Source organism: Ailuropoda melanoleuca, chromosome 13 (genome assembly GCF_002007445.2).
Source record: "Ailuropoda melanoleuca isolate Jingjing chromosome 13, ASM200744v2, whole genome shotgun sequence".
NCBI classification, from domain to species: domain Eukaryota; kingdom Metazoa; phylum Chordata; class Mammalia; order Carnivora; family Ursidae; genus Ailuropoda; species Ailuropoda melanoleuca.
The window spans coordinates 10505833-10523399 of record NC_048230.1 but is presented as its reverse complement, the minus strand read 5'-3'; the positions used below and the strand labels follow the sequence as shown (position 1 = coordinate 10523399).

The 17567-nt window shown below is 38.5% G+C and overlaps 1 protein-coding gene across 7 annotated transcripts in view; it reads right to left on the bottom strand.

The window, feature by feature from the left end:
• Nucleotides 1–17567, bottom strand: part of ACACA (acetyl-CoA carboxylase alpha) — a 277490-nt gene that overhangs the window by 101557 nt on the left and 158366 nt on the right. For 5 of the 7 annotated variants that reach the window (XM_019805579.2, XM_019805580.2, XM_034640345.1 and 2 more), the window contains 7 exons: nucleotides 15175–15318; nucleotides 14293–14389; nucleotides 13258–13365; nucleotides 9075–9131; nucleotides 8788–8832; nucleotides 1940–1981; nucleotides 683–898 (listed from right to left, as the gene is read on the bottom strand). In XM_019805579.2, coding sequence (XP_019661138.1) covers nucleotides 683–898; nucleotides 1940–1981; nucleotides 8788–8832; nucleotides 9075–9131; nucleotides 13258–13365; nucleotides 14293–14389; nucleotides 15175–15318 — 709 coding nt within the window. The remainder of the gene's footprint in view (nucleotides 1–682; nucleotides 899–1939; nucleotides 1982–8787; nucleotides 8833–9074; nucleotides 9132–13257; nucleotides 13366–14292; nucleotides 14390–15174; nucleotides 15319–17567) is intronic. The other 2 variants (XM_019805581.2, XM_034640344.1) reach the window with 1 other exon arrangement.

The following is a 17567-nucleotide window of genomic DNA, read 5'->3' as shown; positions in this document are numbered from 1 at the left end:
GTATGTCATGAATCAAAGGCCCCTGCTGATGTTACCTTTCTCCCTAAAGTCAGCTCAATGACTGTAGGTGGCAGAGGCAGGCAAGGGTCAGAGAAAGAGTTCCTGCCAGCCCTTCTTCCTGCCCCCTAGCAAGCCATTTCCTTCCAACAGGTGGACGTGCTGGGCATCCCCAGAGCTATACCTCCAATAGGATTACAATTCAGGTATGGCAAATGCAGCAGTTTAGAAAGTAAATCTGTTTGGAAAGTAAAAGTTGAAAAAAGGGGTATAGCTATGGGGCTATGGGATGCAGTCATTAACATGTCAGGAAGTGCCTTGCTCTACACAGAAACTACCTTACCTCCCTGGATTTACAACAGGGCCTTCTCTAACTTTTCTCTTTATCTTCTATCGTCATCTAACTTTCCCTGTGATTTTTCTGTTAAGACGCTTTTGCTTTTCTCAAGTGAGTGCTTTCATGCTACCACTGCGAAGGAAAAAAAATTTTTTTTGAAGACTTTTATAATATGGAATATTTATTTCTGTGAGAGAAAGGACTCTCAGACTTCTGCTGGTTACTGGAGAGTGGGAAGAATAAGAGCCTTGATTCAAAAAATGAAAACCTGATTTTGAACAACGCCTGCTTCTCTGCCCTTTCCCTCAGGGATAACGTCTCACCAAAAAACAGAAAAACAGTACCCACCTTGGTGACCAGATCAGAATGTCTGATGATTGCACGAACGAAGAACCTGTAGTCTGTCACTTCTGTGCCCACTTCCACCTTGGCTGCCCCAAGATACAGGTGCATCTTATGATTAGCACATGGAATGGCAGTAAGGTCAAAATTTCTCATCCGGTTCAGCTCTAACTGGAAAGCTAGGGCAGGTTCCAAGTGACGATAGATACGATCCTCCTCAAACTGGGCACAAAAGTAGAGAACGAAAGAGCTCAAGAGAGGCAGTTGCAAAATTATATTACGAACGTGTATGTAAAAGAGAGGCTTGAAAATAGAAGCATAAACGATGATGTGCAAATAGACAACAAAAATGAGCTACATACAAGGATAATGCTATAGCTTACATAAGATTAGGGACTAAAGTGCCTATTTACTTCCCAAGCTTTCATCATTTATGCTTTTACAAGTGGTGATGTTCTCCATTAAAAACAAGCAAACAAAAACACCAATCCCCTCAGAACTCCCACTGCATTACTGTCTATACAATTCATTTTTGATAATTAACCACAGACTGCTTCATATTAATAGCTACTTCACGTACCAGTGTTTTGGGTTTACCCAACTAAAATGTTTACAGGCAGGGCCTGGTTTTATCCTCTTATTTCTGGCACCGTACAAATGACACAGTAAATACTCAACAAATAAACACCGTATAATTTTTAAAAACAAAAATATTTGGTTTTGGAATATCCTCTATCCCTACAGATATATAATTATTTATATATCTTTTTAAAAAGTTATATTTACATTTACTGCATGTTTTGCTGAAATATTGTTCTTCCAGAGCACATGTCAACTGAGTGAATGGAGAAGGAGAGCCAAAGCCAGTAACAGGAAGAAACCAACACTTTTCTGAAATTCTGTATTTTAAAATTGAAAAACAAATGCACATAAACAAGACTTGGGTATAAATGACTATCTGTGGGTGACAAGAATACTACTACTAAGTATAGTAGTCCTTTAATATCATATCATCAGGATCATCCTAAAGCGTAGGGCGGATTGTGAAAGTTATCGCTTTTTCTGGATAGCTCAATACGTTGATTCCTAAACCAAACTCTTTTAGGAAGGAGTCTTCTTTAGTTCCAAGATGCATATAAGGCAAAGGGAAGCACAAGTTCAGTTAGAGAAAGGAGAATGGCAAGAAGAACACATGGCAAACATAAGATTTAAGAACAAAATGAAGATTAAAAAAAAAAAAAGTGGGAAGGGATCAGTCCTTACCTTATCCCTCGCTCGGAAGGTGAAAAATTTAGGAAATTCTCTCTGTATTAAAGAAGGGGAAAATGTGTCAGTCTTTCACAGATATGGCTCTTTGGGAATAAACACATGGTAAGTATAGAAATAGTCATGCATCGAGAAGGCAGTTCCTAGAAAACATGCTCCTTACCTAAATTTAGCCCAGGGAATATGAATGATCCTCTGGGTAACTACCACTTTGACCCCACTTCCAAATTTGAAATCACCACACTGTTACCCTAATTTTAACAGCTACCCTCTCCTAGGGAAAAAAAATTGGTATTTTTTTCATCTCCCAAGTGAAAAGAAAAAAAAAAATCTTCCCAGGCATTGCTTTTGGCACAACCTGGCAAATAAAACCATTATACCCTTATGCTGCAGCAATGCAATAGTAGTTACTGGACTGATTTCCCAAGTTTCTCCTTAAGAAGCTCTTAAAATGTAAACTAGCCAGATAGCACAGGATCCACAATCCATGTTTTTTCCACATTTGCTCTCAAGTCAATAATTCCAAGGGTTTAAGCAATAACATTTCAAGACAAAGGAAAGTGTAAGATGTTCCTCTGGTCACTGCCACTCTACATATAGGACAGAATGGGATGGAACTAGTGAACTTGTAGTCATTAGGTCTTACTGCTCTTTTGCAGGGCATTACACAACAAAGCAACCAATTTCCTAGAACCTTATTAATTAACAAAGATGAATTCAATTAGCAGAGTCCATTAGTTTCTGAAATTTAACTTATTAACACCAAATACTCCTGTTTCTCGGATGGGAGGCTCTACTGGCAGTGTTGGAATCAAGTCATTACTATTTGCCTCTATAGGAGGTTTCATTAGGTATCTTCTTCATTATGAGTGCAATATAATCAAACACTTATTGGTACAGGCAGAAAGACCAGGACTAGCTAGCTGCCTAAATATATCTCAATGAGCTTTAGGAAGCATGAAGGAAAGAAACATGAACTGAAAGCCTTCTAGGTGGAAGGTGCTCTCATGTGCCATCCCACCAAATGCTCTCAACAACCTCTCAGGTATACATGATGACCCATCTTACAGCTGAGGAAGCCAGGGCCAAGAGATATGCCCAGGATTATTGAACCAGAATATGAACTTGAGTCTCTCTGATGGCCAGAGCCCACAACCTTTAAAATTTCTACCACTCTCTCTCGGGGCGGGGGGGCACTACCTTTCTACTCTTGTCATAATTCAAATTCCTTATTTAGATGACTTCTCCTTGAGGAGATTAAAAAAAAGAGAAATTAAGGCTTTAAAGGAAAAAAAAAACAAAGCAAAACTCCTGCTGAAAACTTGTGGTTCTTGAATTTACTGAGAGCTTCTTGAATACTTTCCACAGGTATTTACACCACATACCTTAACTAAAGCTTATGGAGTTAATAAATCATGTTACATTTCCTTGGCATTTTGACTGTAAAACTGCATTTAACAGGCTTCTAGGAGCTTGTTTAGCAAGCCCAGGAAATCCCCTGTCCAGGCTTGGATCTTTAAAAGCCCTTTGGAAGTGGGTTTTACACAGCACCGATCTTTTACTGATGATGTTTTGTTCTAAATAATTCCCCTGAATGATAGTGAAGAACATGGGGATGACTTCAAGGTTAAGCAGGAAGATGTTCAGCTGAGTTGTCAGTAGATTTCATGCTCATGGCTTTATACAGCCTAGTTCTGGTCTTACTCTTGAGAGGTATGGCTTTCAGAGCATTAGCTTAAAAAGCAACACAGGTCAGAAAAAGGAAAGGTAGTAAACTCCTTCCAAGAAATTTTCTGAAAGAGAAAGAAAGTGATAATAAAGTCTTCTAAGCATACACCCTATTCTGCCAGAACTATTAATTAATTAAAATATTTATTTAGTGTACCATTTATTCAAGTGTGTATATATGCAGGATCAAAATCATTTTTCTTCAAAAACATCACAATAGTAACCAAAAAACACTGTCTTTACTATTCAGCCAATTAAGAAAATTTATAGTAACTGAAAGGCATGGGAAGCAAGCAATCTGAATGGAAATACCTTTCTTTACAACAAACAATGAAAGAGGCTGACTAGTTCTTGACAGAAATGACCAAAGACTACCAAAATCGAAAAACCACTTTCATTAAGTTTAAGAAAAAGTGTTATGAGATGCTACAGGCAAACTTTTTTTTTTTTTTAAACTTCTGGACAAATTTTTAGTTCCATAGTGAGGTCCTCAATTTAAGTGTGAAACATTCAAAAACAGGAGATGGCCAGAAGTTCTGTGCGATGAGAAACTAGGATTATTGAGCGATCCTTGGAAAGCTATACAAGTTCTCAAGACTTTTATAGGAAGTCACCTCTTTTGGTGCTCAAAAAAATCACAGAAACACAGAGAAGAAGAAATGCAGAAGTCTGGACCTATAGTTGTAGTAAATTCCTTTGTCCTACCTCATCCTGAGACTTCCAATTTTTCCACTAACAGCATTCATGCTTATTCCACCACTAATGTAATTGCTTCCAAGGCATTCTACTAGTGTTATGGGCAAATATCATAATTGAATGTACACAAAGAAAAACCCTCTTAGTGTTCTGGTACCAAAAACCAAAAGAATGCAACATTTCTCAGGAAGAAATTATACCCCTGCTGTGTTCTAATCAGCCAACCATCATCAAGACAATCAAAATAATTTGCCTAAATTAGCCAATCAAGACACCCTGCAAATCAGAGAATGTGAAAACCTGCAACAGAAAACATCATAGCTGATTATGATACTAATAATCGTGTTAAAAACCTAATGAGATGAAGAAATTGGAAACTTGCTGGTGCAATTCTCTTTTACCTCAACATGCTGAGAACTAATTATATGGACTGTAATTAAAACAAAAACCCAAACCAAACCCTCTGAAAAACTAACAGTTGATCCACTAGCAAACAAAACTACCAATTTTTTCCAGCTTTATTGAGATATAATTGACATACCAATTTTTTTAAAAGAAATTAACTACTCACCATGATAACTATTTTTGATAGTGGGTTCTTCCTTCAGGCCCAAATAATCCGAGCCATTTTAAAGAAGGAATCACTCCTATAAAACCCACAGAACTACAACTATCTCCTAGGTGACTTATAGCAGAATTTTTTAAATGTCATAAAATCTTACGAACAAGAAGCAAAAGGGAAGTGAGATGCAAAACTGATTTTAGAATCTTATCACTGTGTTTGGACCTAATGCTTTTGTTTAGGTTGCAAAGGATCAGAAGAAATCCTGAAAATTTGCATTTTAGTATNAACAAGAAGCAAAAGGGAAGTGAGATGCAAAACTGATTTTAGAATCTTATCACCGTGTTTGGACCTAATGCTTTTGTTTAGGTTGCAAAGGATCAGAAGAAATCCTGAAAATTTGCATTTTAGTATCCTTAACAAAACTGCAATGAAAAAAATATGGAAAGCTTCAAAAAGCATACTTACATCCCAATCAAACAGCACCTTCTGCTGCACTTTCTGGAATTCTAGATCTGAAATGTGACTGAAACTAAGAGACTTAAATACTACATAAAACTGGAGAGCTTATTCAGCTGCAGAAACTCAAAGACCCTGTTCTTTTGCTTTCAAAGCTTCAATTTTTTTTTTTTTAATATGAAGGAGATATTTACAAGGATGGGTTTGTCTCAAACTTTGTTTAAATATCAATGTTAAGCAGTTATTTGGGTCCTGTTTTGGGCACTTGATTTAATTAGAGGCCTGGAGACCAAGCCTCCTTACTGTTTGCGGATAGGGCCAGCTCAGAAGAATAGGCTCCGTGTTCTTTGAGTCTCTAAGAGACTCAGCAGCCGCAGACATTCCAGGGCTCAGCTCTCTGGGGACTGTGGCGATTAGACAAGGAAGTTTTGCAAATGCTTACAGCCTTCACTGGCATCTGAATAAGCACCTAACAATATACACACTCTCTAGGAATCTTTCCTCCGTCTGGCTCATGGGATGGTTCTGGTTCTGAAGCGGCCAGAAGACCATGCAACAGCACAATGGCCTCATTCCACACCAGCCAGTGTTGTACTTGGTAACCTTCCTCCTCTCCTTGCCCTGTCATGTGCACGTTCTCTCTTCTATTCAATAATATAGGGATTTCACAGTGTAGAACAGGGGAGGCTGCATACATCACAGTGGATTACCAAGAAGCCGGAGAGATCAAGGGATTCATCTCTAACGCTCCCAGAAAGCTTCCTCTTTTTCACACTACACTAACTATAGGGCAAGCACACATCAGATGACATGACAGAGGCCAAGCATCCTTCATGAATGGCAAGCTACCACCAGCAGAGGAACTCACAGCCGTACCATGAGAGTGAGCCCTGGATTTGTACAACTCCTGCCAAGGCTTCCTGGCTATTGTAGATCCTGGATGGAGCTCAGTAATAGTTGCCCTTGCCCCCTGCATAACCACTAATCATTTCTAAGGAGCCTAACATAAAAACACCCCAACTCCTCTGCCATTCAATTCTTCAGAGAAAATCCAGTCCACGCCTAAACCTTAACATTCTCTATGTCCTAAAGCAAACTTTCCTTCACTGGTGACAAAACACTTGATAATTTAATGGATTTCCCACTTGATGCCACTATAAATAGGAACTGGACAATGATTCCTGGGGAAGAGCAGCTGCTGGGCTCATTTCCTAGCAGATTTTGCCTATACATGTCCCTATTTAACCTATTGGATAGCAGAGAGGAAAAAAAAATGTTTTAAAGGTGTAGATATACTCTAGGACATGCAATAGATTCAGAGGTAAGAAAGTACAAAAGAAAAATAATGCCTGTGAGAATTAATCCCTTTGACTTTTTAGAAGTTTTGGTGGAGGGTTTTAATTTATCATGGAATGCTTATTATAGGAAACCAGTTACTGTGCTATAGACATGAAGACTCCACCTGAACTATTAGGGAAAAGGAAAATAATTTTACAAGTTCACTATTATTTCCCAGAATATTCTATTACTCCAAAGTCAGTGAGAAATGAAATATCCATTAAGGCTTAAGAACCTAGCCCAGGGGCACCTGGGTGGCTCAGTCAGTTATGCGTGTGCCTTTGGCTCAGGTCATGGTCCCAGGGTCCTGGGATGGAGCTCCACATTGGGCTCCCTGCTCAGCGGGGGGCCTGCTTCTCCCTCTCCCTCTGCTTGTAGCTCCCCCTGCTTGTGCTCATTCTCCCTGTCAAATAAATAAATAAAATCTTAAAAAAAAAAAAAAAAAAAGAACCTAGCCCAATACTCTTCCCAAACCCAGGTCTCAGCTCTGGCACATCTACCTTAGTTCTGATCACCATTTACCAGCCATACTATTTATTCACAGGCTCCCATATTCTATCCCAAGTATCAATTTTATACTCTAAGCTCCTGATTTTTCTTCCTAAAGCCCCAGGGTTCTCTTTAAGCTCCTCATACTTCTCCACTGCCTCCAGTTTCCTTTCTAGTTATTGATTGATATATGTCTGCACTCCGCTTGATTTCCTGACATCAATAACACAGGGGAGTTGTGCAGTCCACAACATTTCCTAAAGCATTTCAGAAAATCTTAGCTCTTTAGCTTGCAGGATAGTCTGTCTTGTTTCTCTATAGACTAGACCAAAAAGGTGAACTGTAAGAAGGAAAACAAAATGTCAAGTACTACAGACCTAATAAACAAAGAGCGATAAAAGCAATCACACATAGGTCCTTGAATTTAGAAAGTCCTTTCCAGAATCCCAAATGCTATCTTCATTATTGCAAATGAGCAGTGCTTGAAAACTAACTTAATTATCTTAATTGTTAAGGCAAAGCAAAACAAAATTCTTATCAGGAAAATTAAGACTTCCAACCTATTATCTTCTGGAATCATACTCAGTTACATTAAGGTCAATTTTTAAACAAATATGTTGACTATAATCAGTCATTTTAGAAAATGATATCCTGATTGTAAATGGATTTTTGACCTTATGGCTATCATCATACTAGGTATGATCATGGATACACCATAGTTTAGATGCCAGGCTATTAACTTAGTTCTCTTTTCAACAAAATTGTTAATTTCATAAACATTAACAGTTAATTCAGTTAAACAGGAGAACAAGCAATTTAATGCTTAATTTTATTTATTTCCTGTTCCTAGAATTAATACAAGACAAAAACACCAACTTAGGTTCTGTTAAAACATTTTAAATAATAAATGACTGTTTTTCAGAACTGAGAATTCTCAATAATAGAACTTGAATCCAACTTTGGTTAGAAGCCAAGACCCCAAAGTACAACTGGCAGGTTTTTTGTTTTTTTTTTTTTAAGATTTATTTATTTATTTTAGGGAGAGAGGGAGAAAGGGAGGGCATGCGAGCGTGGAAGGGAGGAGCAGGGGGGAGACAGAAACCCAGGCAGACTCCGTACTGAGCTCAGAGTCTGACAGGGGGCTCAATCTCACAATCCTGAGATCACCACCTGAGCCAAAACCAACAGTCGGACGCTTAACCGGATGTGCCACCCAGGAACCCTCAACCTGCAGTTCTTGATTATTGAGTCCCTATATTCACCATGTACACACAAGAAATTACTAGTTAGTTCCTGCTTCTTCCTCAGTCATGTGGATAAACGCGTATATTCATTCTTAACTATTTCTCAGAGTGATGCTGATAATTCATTATAGGGTTAAAAACAAAACAAAACACCACCAGCTTGCACACTCTTATAGAAGTGGAAGATGCATTTTAACACTTTCAAAAAGAAGAACCAAATATCAGTTCAGCCCTTTCTAAATAACTCAAACATATTCTATATATTTAAATAATCAGTGGCAAACAGATAAAGCAGTAAGTAATCTTTCATTGTGGTTCCTTTTACTTACATGAAATCTCTGATCCACCTCACAGTTGACCTGTTTTCTGAAATCCTTTCAAATGAATGACAGAAAAGAAAGAAAAACAGAAGCTGGCAATCAGTAATAAAATTAAAAACAAACCAAGTAAAAGGCAATGAGTTAAATTAATGCTTTTTCTTGATTAAATTTATAGAAAGTTATTTATTTGCATAGATTCTACAAGTAAGTATATGACTATAATTCCATATTTTATTTTTAAAAGTTCTAGCAGCAGCGTAAGACACTTTGAAGAGGTATCATTCACACGCCAGTACCTTTTGTGCAACCAGGAAAGTAAGGCGCCGTATCCCATGCTCAACCAAGGTAGCTTTCTACGAACAAACATGTAAAACAGAAGACAGATGAGATCTCCGTTCATCTTCAATTTTACCCTACCTGGTCTTCATAAAGACCTTACCTGATTGGGTAAGCACCCTTTTTGGATCTCTACATCTTGTCTCAGTACCTTCAACTTGCAAATAAACAAATCTCAACCTGGCTCCAATGGAATAGGTTTCATATATTGATCTGGACAAAACTGAAGGAGAACTTTGTAGGGAAGGGTCATATAAAGTCACCTAAATTCTATAAGGACTGATTTACCTCAAGGTGGACCTTAACACAATTTCTGCTTATAAAATCACACCTGGTGGGGCTGTATTCAACTGTGTAGATTAATACTGATACAGAAGCTAAATGTAATCAGGTAGAGGGAAAAGAAGAAATTTCCATAAAACAGAAAATTCAGGTGCTACACTGTTATTTATAGATATTATCTATCATCAGATACTGCATTCCTAGAATTCAACATAACAAGTCCTGACCTTTTCAATTCTTCTCAAACATCTCCCTTACTTTACATGAAGGTATTTTTTAAAGATTCTTTTTAAAAATTGGTAAAAGCAATGTTTAACAAGTTTTTAAACTTAGTGGTTATTTACATCTCCACTTGGCACAGGCAAGCAGTACATCAGGAGTCAACAGAGACCAGCGGTTTGAAGACAGACCCGTATATAAATCTTGGGCCTTCGCATCTAAGCCTTCCTCTATACTGTACTGCTCACTTATCTCCAAAGTAGAGACAAAGAAGCAGGTTAATAAATTAAGTAAGAGACGTGCTTTTAAAGGTCCCTAACAAAGAGGGGCTACATGGCAACAAACAGAAAGGCAATTCCATCATCTGAATGGCCTGAGAGAATATACAAATAACACAAACAGAAAAAAATACATGGACTTCCACAACCTACATTCAGACTGTAGTTTGATCACATTCCTTGACATAACTCAAAACAAGAGCTAGGTTTATAAATCAACTCTTAACTTTCATGATACTATGCATTTTTTACATCCCAATTAGCTTACCCTTATAAATAAGCACACTCTGGAGCCATTTTCCTCCTACTTCTCCATTTCTACTATGGCACTGCTTAGTAATAAAATTAACAGCATAAACAAAAGATAACTGGAAAAATTAATTTTCTAATAATAAATCCCCAGGCCAAATATGAATAAATTTTGGCTTACTAACATTTAAAAATGATCTGTACTGGCATCATATCCATTAGTGTAAATAACCAAGTATCAATACTACAATAAGAAAAAACTATTTTAAAAGAACAGAGCTGAGTGGGGGTTGTGGTGGTTATCCATCTTTCAGCATGCCCAGAAACAGAAACCTTTTTTTTTTCCCCCCAACACCAACAAAGAATTCCACTACAGCCAAGTCCTTCAAAGACAAGCATCAATAGCTGTGTTCTGGCAAGGGAAGAAAATAACTTTAATAATGCCATGATTTAAAATCAAAATTGTTATTGCTTTTAAAATTCCACAAGTGGCTGACAATAACAGCAGAGCAACAGGATTCTGATTACATTGTAATAATGCGGGTCTCACAGCAAGTCCACAGCTATTACCCAGCGATTAGGCGTCAGCACCTGGAGAAACTCCATTTACACTGACTGCTTCAATCTCCTCCACAAGTCATTTACAAATATATGATCCTAATTTCTATGAGAGAAAAAAAGACATGCTGGGACTGGAAGATTATTTGGACAATTCGGATCAACCTATTTGATAGTTTAATGTGTGCTTAAAAAAAAAACTTTTTCTGAACTGCTAGAAGCATAATCAAGAACTGAAAAACAAAACTAGTTATGACTTCAGGTTTTTTTTTAATTGCTTTTCCTTCCTTTTCATGTTTCCCGCCCCCCAAAAAAACAAGGAGGTGAAAATGCCAAATATTCCGAGATAAGCACAGCACCTGATGCAGCTTTTCTGGGCTTAGAATGTCAGCACAGAGTACCCTTAGCCTTCCAAAAAGCCATACACAAAGATGCTGCATTTCTCTGTGCCTCACTTTACAAGTTCGGTAAAGGGAAAAGGCAATTTCCTACTGCCAGTTAATGTTACAAATATATGTAGTGAAAATAAGGAAACTGCTTCTTTAAATCAATGTGTGATGATATAGAAGACCTGGATCTGAGGATAATAAAAAGCCTAAAGTTGAGGTCAGAACAACCTCATATAGGCAGTTAGTGCCTCCAAATCTGGGAAAAAACAGTCGTAGATGACTTCATCAAGCAGCACAACCAACAGCCACACACAGTAGGTCTCTTCCAGCTGAGGTTACCTTGGTCACTGGTCTCAGGTTAATTTTAGGCGGTCACCAGTCCAGGGTTAAGAAGGAAGGTAAATTTCTAAAGTAAAATTCCCAGGCATGTCCCGTGCCTTCACTTCTCTGGAAGCACCCCTTCTTCATGTTGGCCACTACAATCTCACAGTCAGTTTATGTGCTGTGAGAGAAGAATGGATTAAATGCTAAGACTTATGTGAAGCACAAAGTGACCATTATCGTCCGGAGTAGCTACCATTGGCATGATGTGAATGCCTATGGCACTATTTGTTTATACTGCAAAATTAAATTTTAAAAAACATCTACTGACTTCTTTCTTTATAATAAGCGCTATGAACTAGGTGTTTTCCATTCAAAGAAAACATATGGGTCTTGTCATTAAGGGCAGCTGAAGAGAGGTGCTTTGACATGTATCATGTCACAGTGAAATAAAACTACAGATTATTATTTGAGCATGCCTAATCATTCCCTCCAACTAGAGTATAAGCAACTCCAGGGCCAAGAATGTATTATTTACTGAAGCACCTAGATCTGTGCCCCCTAGAACTAGCATCACAAGTTTTCCCTCCTTCCTTCTTACCTCCTGCTTGTTTTAAGAGCTGTCTCAAATTTCATCTTTCATGAAGACTTCTTTGAGTAGCCCTCACTAAAATGTAATTTTCTTCCTTGCATTTCTAATTGCTCAGTAGTAGTAATAATTTATTTCTTAGTAATAATACTTTTTATTTATAAAGAACTTCTATGTAAATTTTTTTCATTTGCCTCTTATCACAATCCCATGCGGCTGGATTAGTCAGGAATTATTCTATTGTACACGTGGGGAAAAGTTCAAGCTCAAGTAGATTAAGACCCCTTGATCACCTGCTGGTAGATAACAGATGATATAACAAAAACTAGATTTTAAGGCTTGTCACACAGCGTATCGCGAGGGTGAGAAAACCATTGCCGAGTGGGAGAATAACTTAATATGGGGGCATTTTGGACATTTAATTTTATGGAGGTGAGCAGGATGGAAACTGGAGGGAGAACAAGGGGAATACAGGTGGATCACAAGTAAGTCTGTTGTTGTGCCTTGGATGTGCAGCAAGAGTTTACATTAGAATGATGGCAGTCCAGAATTTAGAAACTGAGAAGAAACAGTAATAGACACTGTAAGAAAAACCTCATAGACCTTGGTGACTGACCAGATAGAAATAAACAAGCATAGATTGTGGGTAGAGGGGTAGATTAATGGAAGAGCAACGAAAGGAAGAAGTCAATGATTTCTGAATGACCAGGAGTAAAGGGTTTTGTTATTTGGGTTTGTTTTGTTTTTTTGGGGGGGGGAGGGTTGGGGGAGTCATATAGAGGTGAAGGAAAAAGGAAATTTAGGTTTAAACTATGACGTTTGATGTCAACACAAGATACCCAAGGGACACAAAATTGAAAGGAGGATGGAAGTGTAACTGTTATTTTCAAGGGAGGGGAGGAAGGACACAGAAGGAAACTCGGGGGAGTTTGGGCCTAGACATGTGGAGTAAAGTCACCAAAGGTAAAATATTCAGTAGGTGAATGGAAGTTCAAGACAGAGCTCTGAGAAAGATTTAGGAACACAACTTACTTTCCTTAAAATATTTTGAACACTTGAGGTCTATTATTTCTTGACATAAGACATTCATTATATACTGTTAAATCACTTTGGAGTTTTATTCCTACAGGCAGAACTATGTAAAAGACATATCCATTATCAGTTGATAGGCCTTATAAGTAGCGACTGATAAAAGGGTGGATAGGAAACACCAGCAAGAAAGTTGCCACCATCAGCTTCCACCCAACTGAGGACTTACGTTTTGTTGGGTAAACTCTCTGAACATAGCTGCCAGTCCGTCATCCTCAATATCACAGTCAGTCTTGATAGCCACATTCAGAATGTGAATTGGTTCATCCCTGGGGACCTGTAACTCAAGAACACAAGACAAAGAAATTTAGGAGGCCAGCTAATACAGAGGCAGAGAGAAGTTACAGTACTTGGTAGAATACCTGAAAAAAAGATACACCACACAGGACATTCTGGTTTGCCCACTAGTACAAATAACCAAATTGAAACTATTGCCCAGCATCCACAACAGGGAGTAAATTAAGTAAAACACCTAACTTTTCAAAGATAAGGCAGAAAGGCATTAGCTAGAGGCGGCCTCAAATCTTGACTTGGCATGAACTTGAAGACAACTGTATCCTCAACTTTTTCACTAATAAAATGGGAATGAAACCATTTGCCACATTTCTTCACAGAATGTGAAGCAAAATGAGTGAAAGAAGCCATCTGAACATATTCCCACATCAAATATTTCCTAACAATTTATCAAAGAGTTGAAGCATCAAACCATGGGAAAATAACCTCAAAGGGAAAAAACAGAATCATCTCTTTACTGAGAAATGAAAAGAAGGGATTTAATAAAAGGACAAAGTTTTAAACAAAATGCCTCTTTTTCCCTGCCATCTAAAGTCCACAATTTCCTGAATACTACGATAGCAGCATTCTGCAAACATATAAGCCACCACTAAAAATTACAGCAACGACAGCTCAGGTCTTTAAAACAATATTCAGAGACTCAGAGGCAGCTGCAATGGGTCTAGCTGAGCCCATTTGCTATTCTCACTATGGATTCCAAGATTAATACCGTTTTGTTTTGTTTTTTAGGTTAGAATTTACATTCCATCTGCTCCCAAAAATACTTTGATGAGGCATATACAATTAAATAATATAAAGTAGGGTAAAAAGATGAATTCTTCCCTATAATGTTCCAAAGTCAAAAAGAAGGCATATACTACAAATCCTGTGTCTAAAGTAACAAAGCAGCTTCCCAAAGGGCACACTATACCTTGTCTTCATCGTATAGAGACGTGTGACCTGCCTCAGGGAACGTGGGGCTTTGGGGTGGGGAATCGCAGAAGCAGCCCATCACTTCATCAAAGATCCTGAAAAATACCAGGGGAACACCCACCATGAAAACCCAAGTGGCAGAAAACCTAAGTGGCAGCAAACTAACGCTGCCATTGCCAGCCCAGTCCACAAGAAGAACCTATCCTACGCCGTGCTCAATAGTCAACTGAATAGAATCACCAGTGGCTAGAGGTGACATGCAAAATTTCACCAAGTGGCAGAAATTAGGAGGATGGATTGTTTAAACTTTAATAAACCATATATATTTTTTCTTTAAAAAAAAAGAATGATCTACAGCTTTTTTGTTTTTTTTCAAATGTAAGCTATGAGCACCGCTGTCATCATCGGTCTTAAAGTAACAGAGAGAGCCTGGGACTAGAGCAGTGACAGACCAATGTAATTACCCCTCCCCCTAGGGTAATGCATCAGTATACATCAAGAGATAGATGCTGAATGCATTTAATCAAAAGATGTATCGTCTCTGGTGGGGCTCACTCTGGTGTTGTGTTTAATTTCTCCTGACATTTCACTCATCACAGAGCAGACAGCTTCTTCTGTTAGCTCCTAAGGAAAAGATGGTTTTGTTTGTTTCTTTTTTTCTGACCAGGCTCATATAACAAGTAGAGGCTTGTAGAGTCTGAATAAGAGGTAGAAATGGAAGAACATATACCTCTCCAAGGACACATACAGCAAGGGCTGTATCTCCTTAGCTGGCTCATGGCTATTCTCAGGGCCTTTATTCATTTGGCAGAAACTGGAGACCCCAAAACAGAGATGCCCACAGCTCCCCTTGCGCAGACATAGTTCCACAGTGTCTTACCTGACAAAATCTTCAAAAGTCCGAAAAGAGACCATTCCGCCCATCCGCTGACATGGTGGAGTGAATGAGTTGTCCAACAGCACATCGCTGACACTAGCTACGTGAGTCATGCCATAGTGGTTGAGGTTGGAGGAGAAGGACATTCTAAACGGTAATTCAATCAAATGCATTAGACAAGGAAAGTGGGAATAGGATTGGGAGAGTAACGACAGGGAAAAGAAACAGGAGAAAACTCTAAAGTAGGGTCAGGTTGCAGAGCAGATTTGGTTTTTTACCCACTGTGGATAAGACTGTCTTGATGGATTCAATATGAACCCTTTCATTTGAATTTACCCCCCACCAATTATTTTTAGCACCCCAAAATTTCTCCAATTAAAAATCTAAGCATAGTCAAGAACTACGCAGCAGTTTTAATACAATGAAACCATGACATGTCTAATGAATGAACAGCACATAGGGGTTAAAAACCATCCTGCATCTTCCCCTTCCCTAAAACATTCCCTCTTATAAAAGGAAGCAAGCCAAGTGGGTTGTAACTAGGCAACACTTAATCTATTAGAATTCCTAGAGAAAAATGCCTTAAGTATTTACAGATAGATATATGCATGTACAACAACTAACTCATTTGGAATGGTACTTTAGTAAGTCATTGTAGAAAACATTATTTATCACACAGAAACAAGTCACGGCCTATAAAAGGAACTTTACTACGGTATTTACTTCTTCCTTTACTGGGCTAATGGGGATAGCAGTTATAACGAATATAGCTCCTCCCTTTTTTGGAAAACAGACCTTTTTCAACTCAAAATTGCAAAATTTCCTTTTTTATATCTACATACGTCTATATCAAAGGAAGCATATCTTCAACTGAAAGCCCTTAGTAAGTCCCAGCAAGATGCAAAAGGGCAGAGCGTGGGTCTCAAAGTACATGTAAGCATGACAAACAGGTGCTAAATGGAGATATTCAAAGAGAACGGAGTTGTTTGGTCTAAAAGCATAAGGAGTCTGTATATTTCTTGATGCACCTCACCAGTATGCACGGGTAAGTCATACTGGGAAGTATTTCCAAATGCCCAGTCAAGACAACCTGTTAGGAAGGACCAAGTAAAGGATGCCTTCAGGACTTGCCTGACATGCTACTGGCATACTGATCTGAAGCAAGTTCAGAGCAAGGCAATGGGCCCTGAACTTTGGGGAGCTGCTCAAAAATCTCCTTGCAGTGTACCACCTGCCGTGCTGCGGGGCGAGAGGGCAGGGGGATAGGCAGCAATGCAGACTGGAGATCTGGGTACAGACTGTACTCTAGTCAAAGTGTAATTATAAAAGGCAATGGAATCTTCCCGGGAATGGGAGTGCTGCTCACACGACTATTGTAGAGACTGACACTCCAAGTTTTTATTCCTTTGGCAAATGACGACTGTGAAAAAGGCACTTCATCTTTTGACAGTACTACAGAATAGAAAGGTAGAGTGGGAGAGGAAACCATTGATACCATGAATGAAACAAACAAATGAAACACACATCAAGCAAGTCTTACACATGGTGCTCACTAGAAACTGGGATTCGGAGTTGTATGAACTCAGAAATGCTACAATCCTCTTTTCTAGGATCACCAAATACATTTACTAAAGGAGCAAGTTTGTGAGGCATTATATCTTTTCTACCTGCCTGGCATTAGACAGGAAAGGTAAAAGGGCTCCAGATAGCACTCAAAGGGAACTCCCTTAATAACCTAACAGACTGTATTTGTGGCAAACATGGGGTTAAGCATCTTTTTCACTCAACTGAACCCCAGGGGAAACTGCCACTATTCAGTTTCCCCCTCTACTTTGCTCAGGGGCCAGGGCATAGGTGTCCTCGCAGGCAGGCATGAACCAAGCCCACTCTCCAAGGACCGACACAAAGAACAAATCAAAGCACTTCCCTTTTCTCTCCCCATCCAAATTGGACTCTAAAAGCTATAATCAGTTTTGATTACTTAATATTGAAAGGGAGAGGAACAAAATAAACATAAGCCTATAAATATTTCAATGTGTAATTGATCATCTACAAAGAGCTCACCACCCACTTATTACTGCTTTGGCATTTTGTATATTCAATTCCAATCAGAACGGCTATCCTCTCAAACTTGCATTGTGTTGCCTTGCTTGGCTCAGAAGCAGGAGGAACTCAAAATACCAAAATATCACATGTGTTATATTGGCCTGGAAACTTCTTCACAGGGCTTCACACATCAAACTTAAATACACTTTTCAAATGTTAATCTCATGAGTCTGAAACAAAATTTGACCTTCACATCATTGTTAACACTTTAGAGAAGTAGCTAACAAGCTAATAAAGCTAACAAACTGATAAAACATGAGATCAGCTATTCCTGCATTTGCATTCTTCTA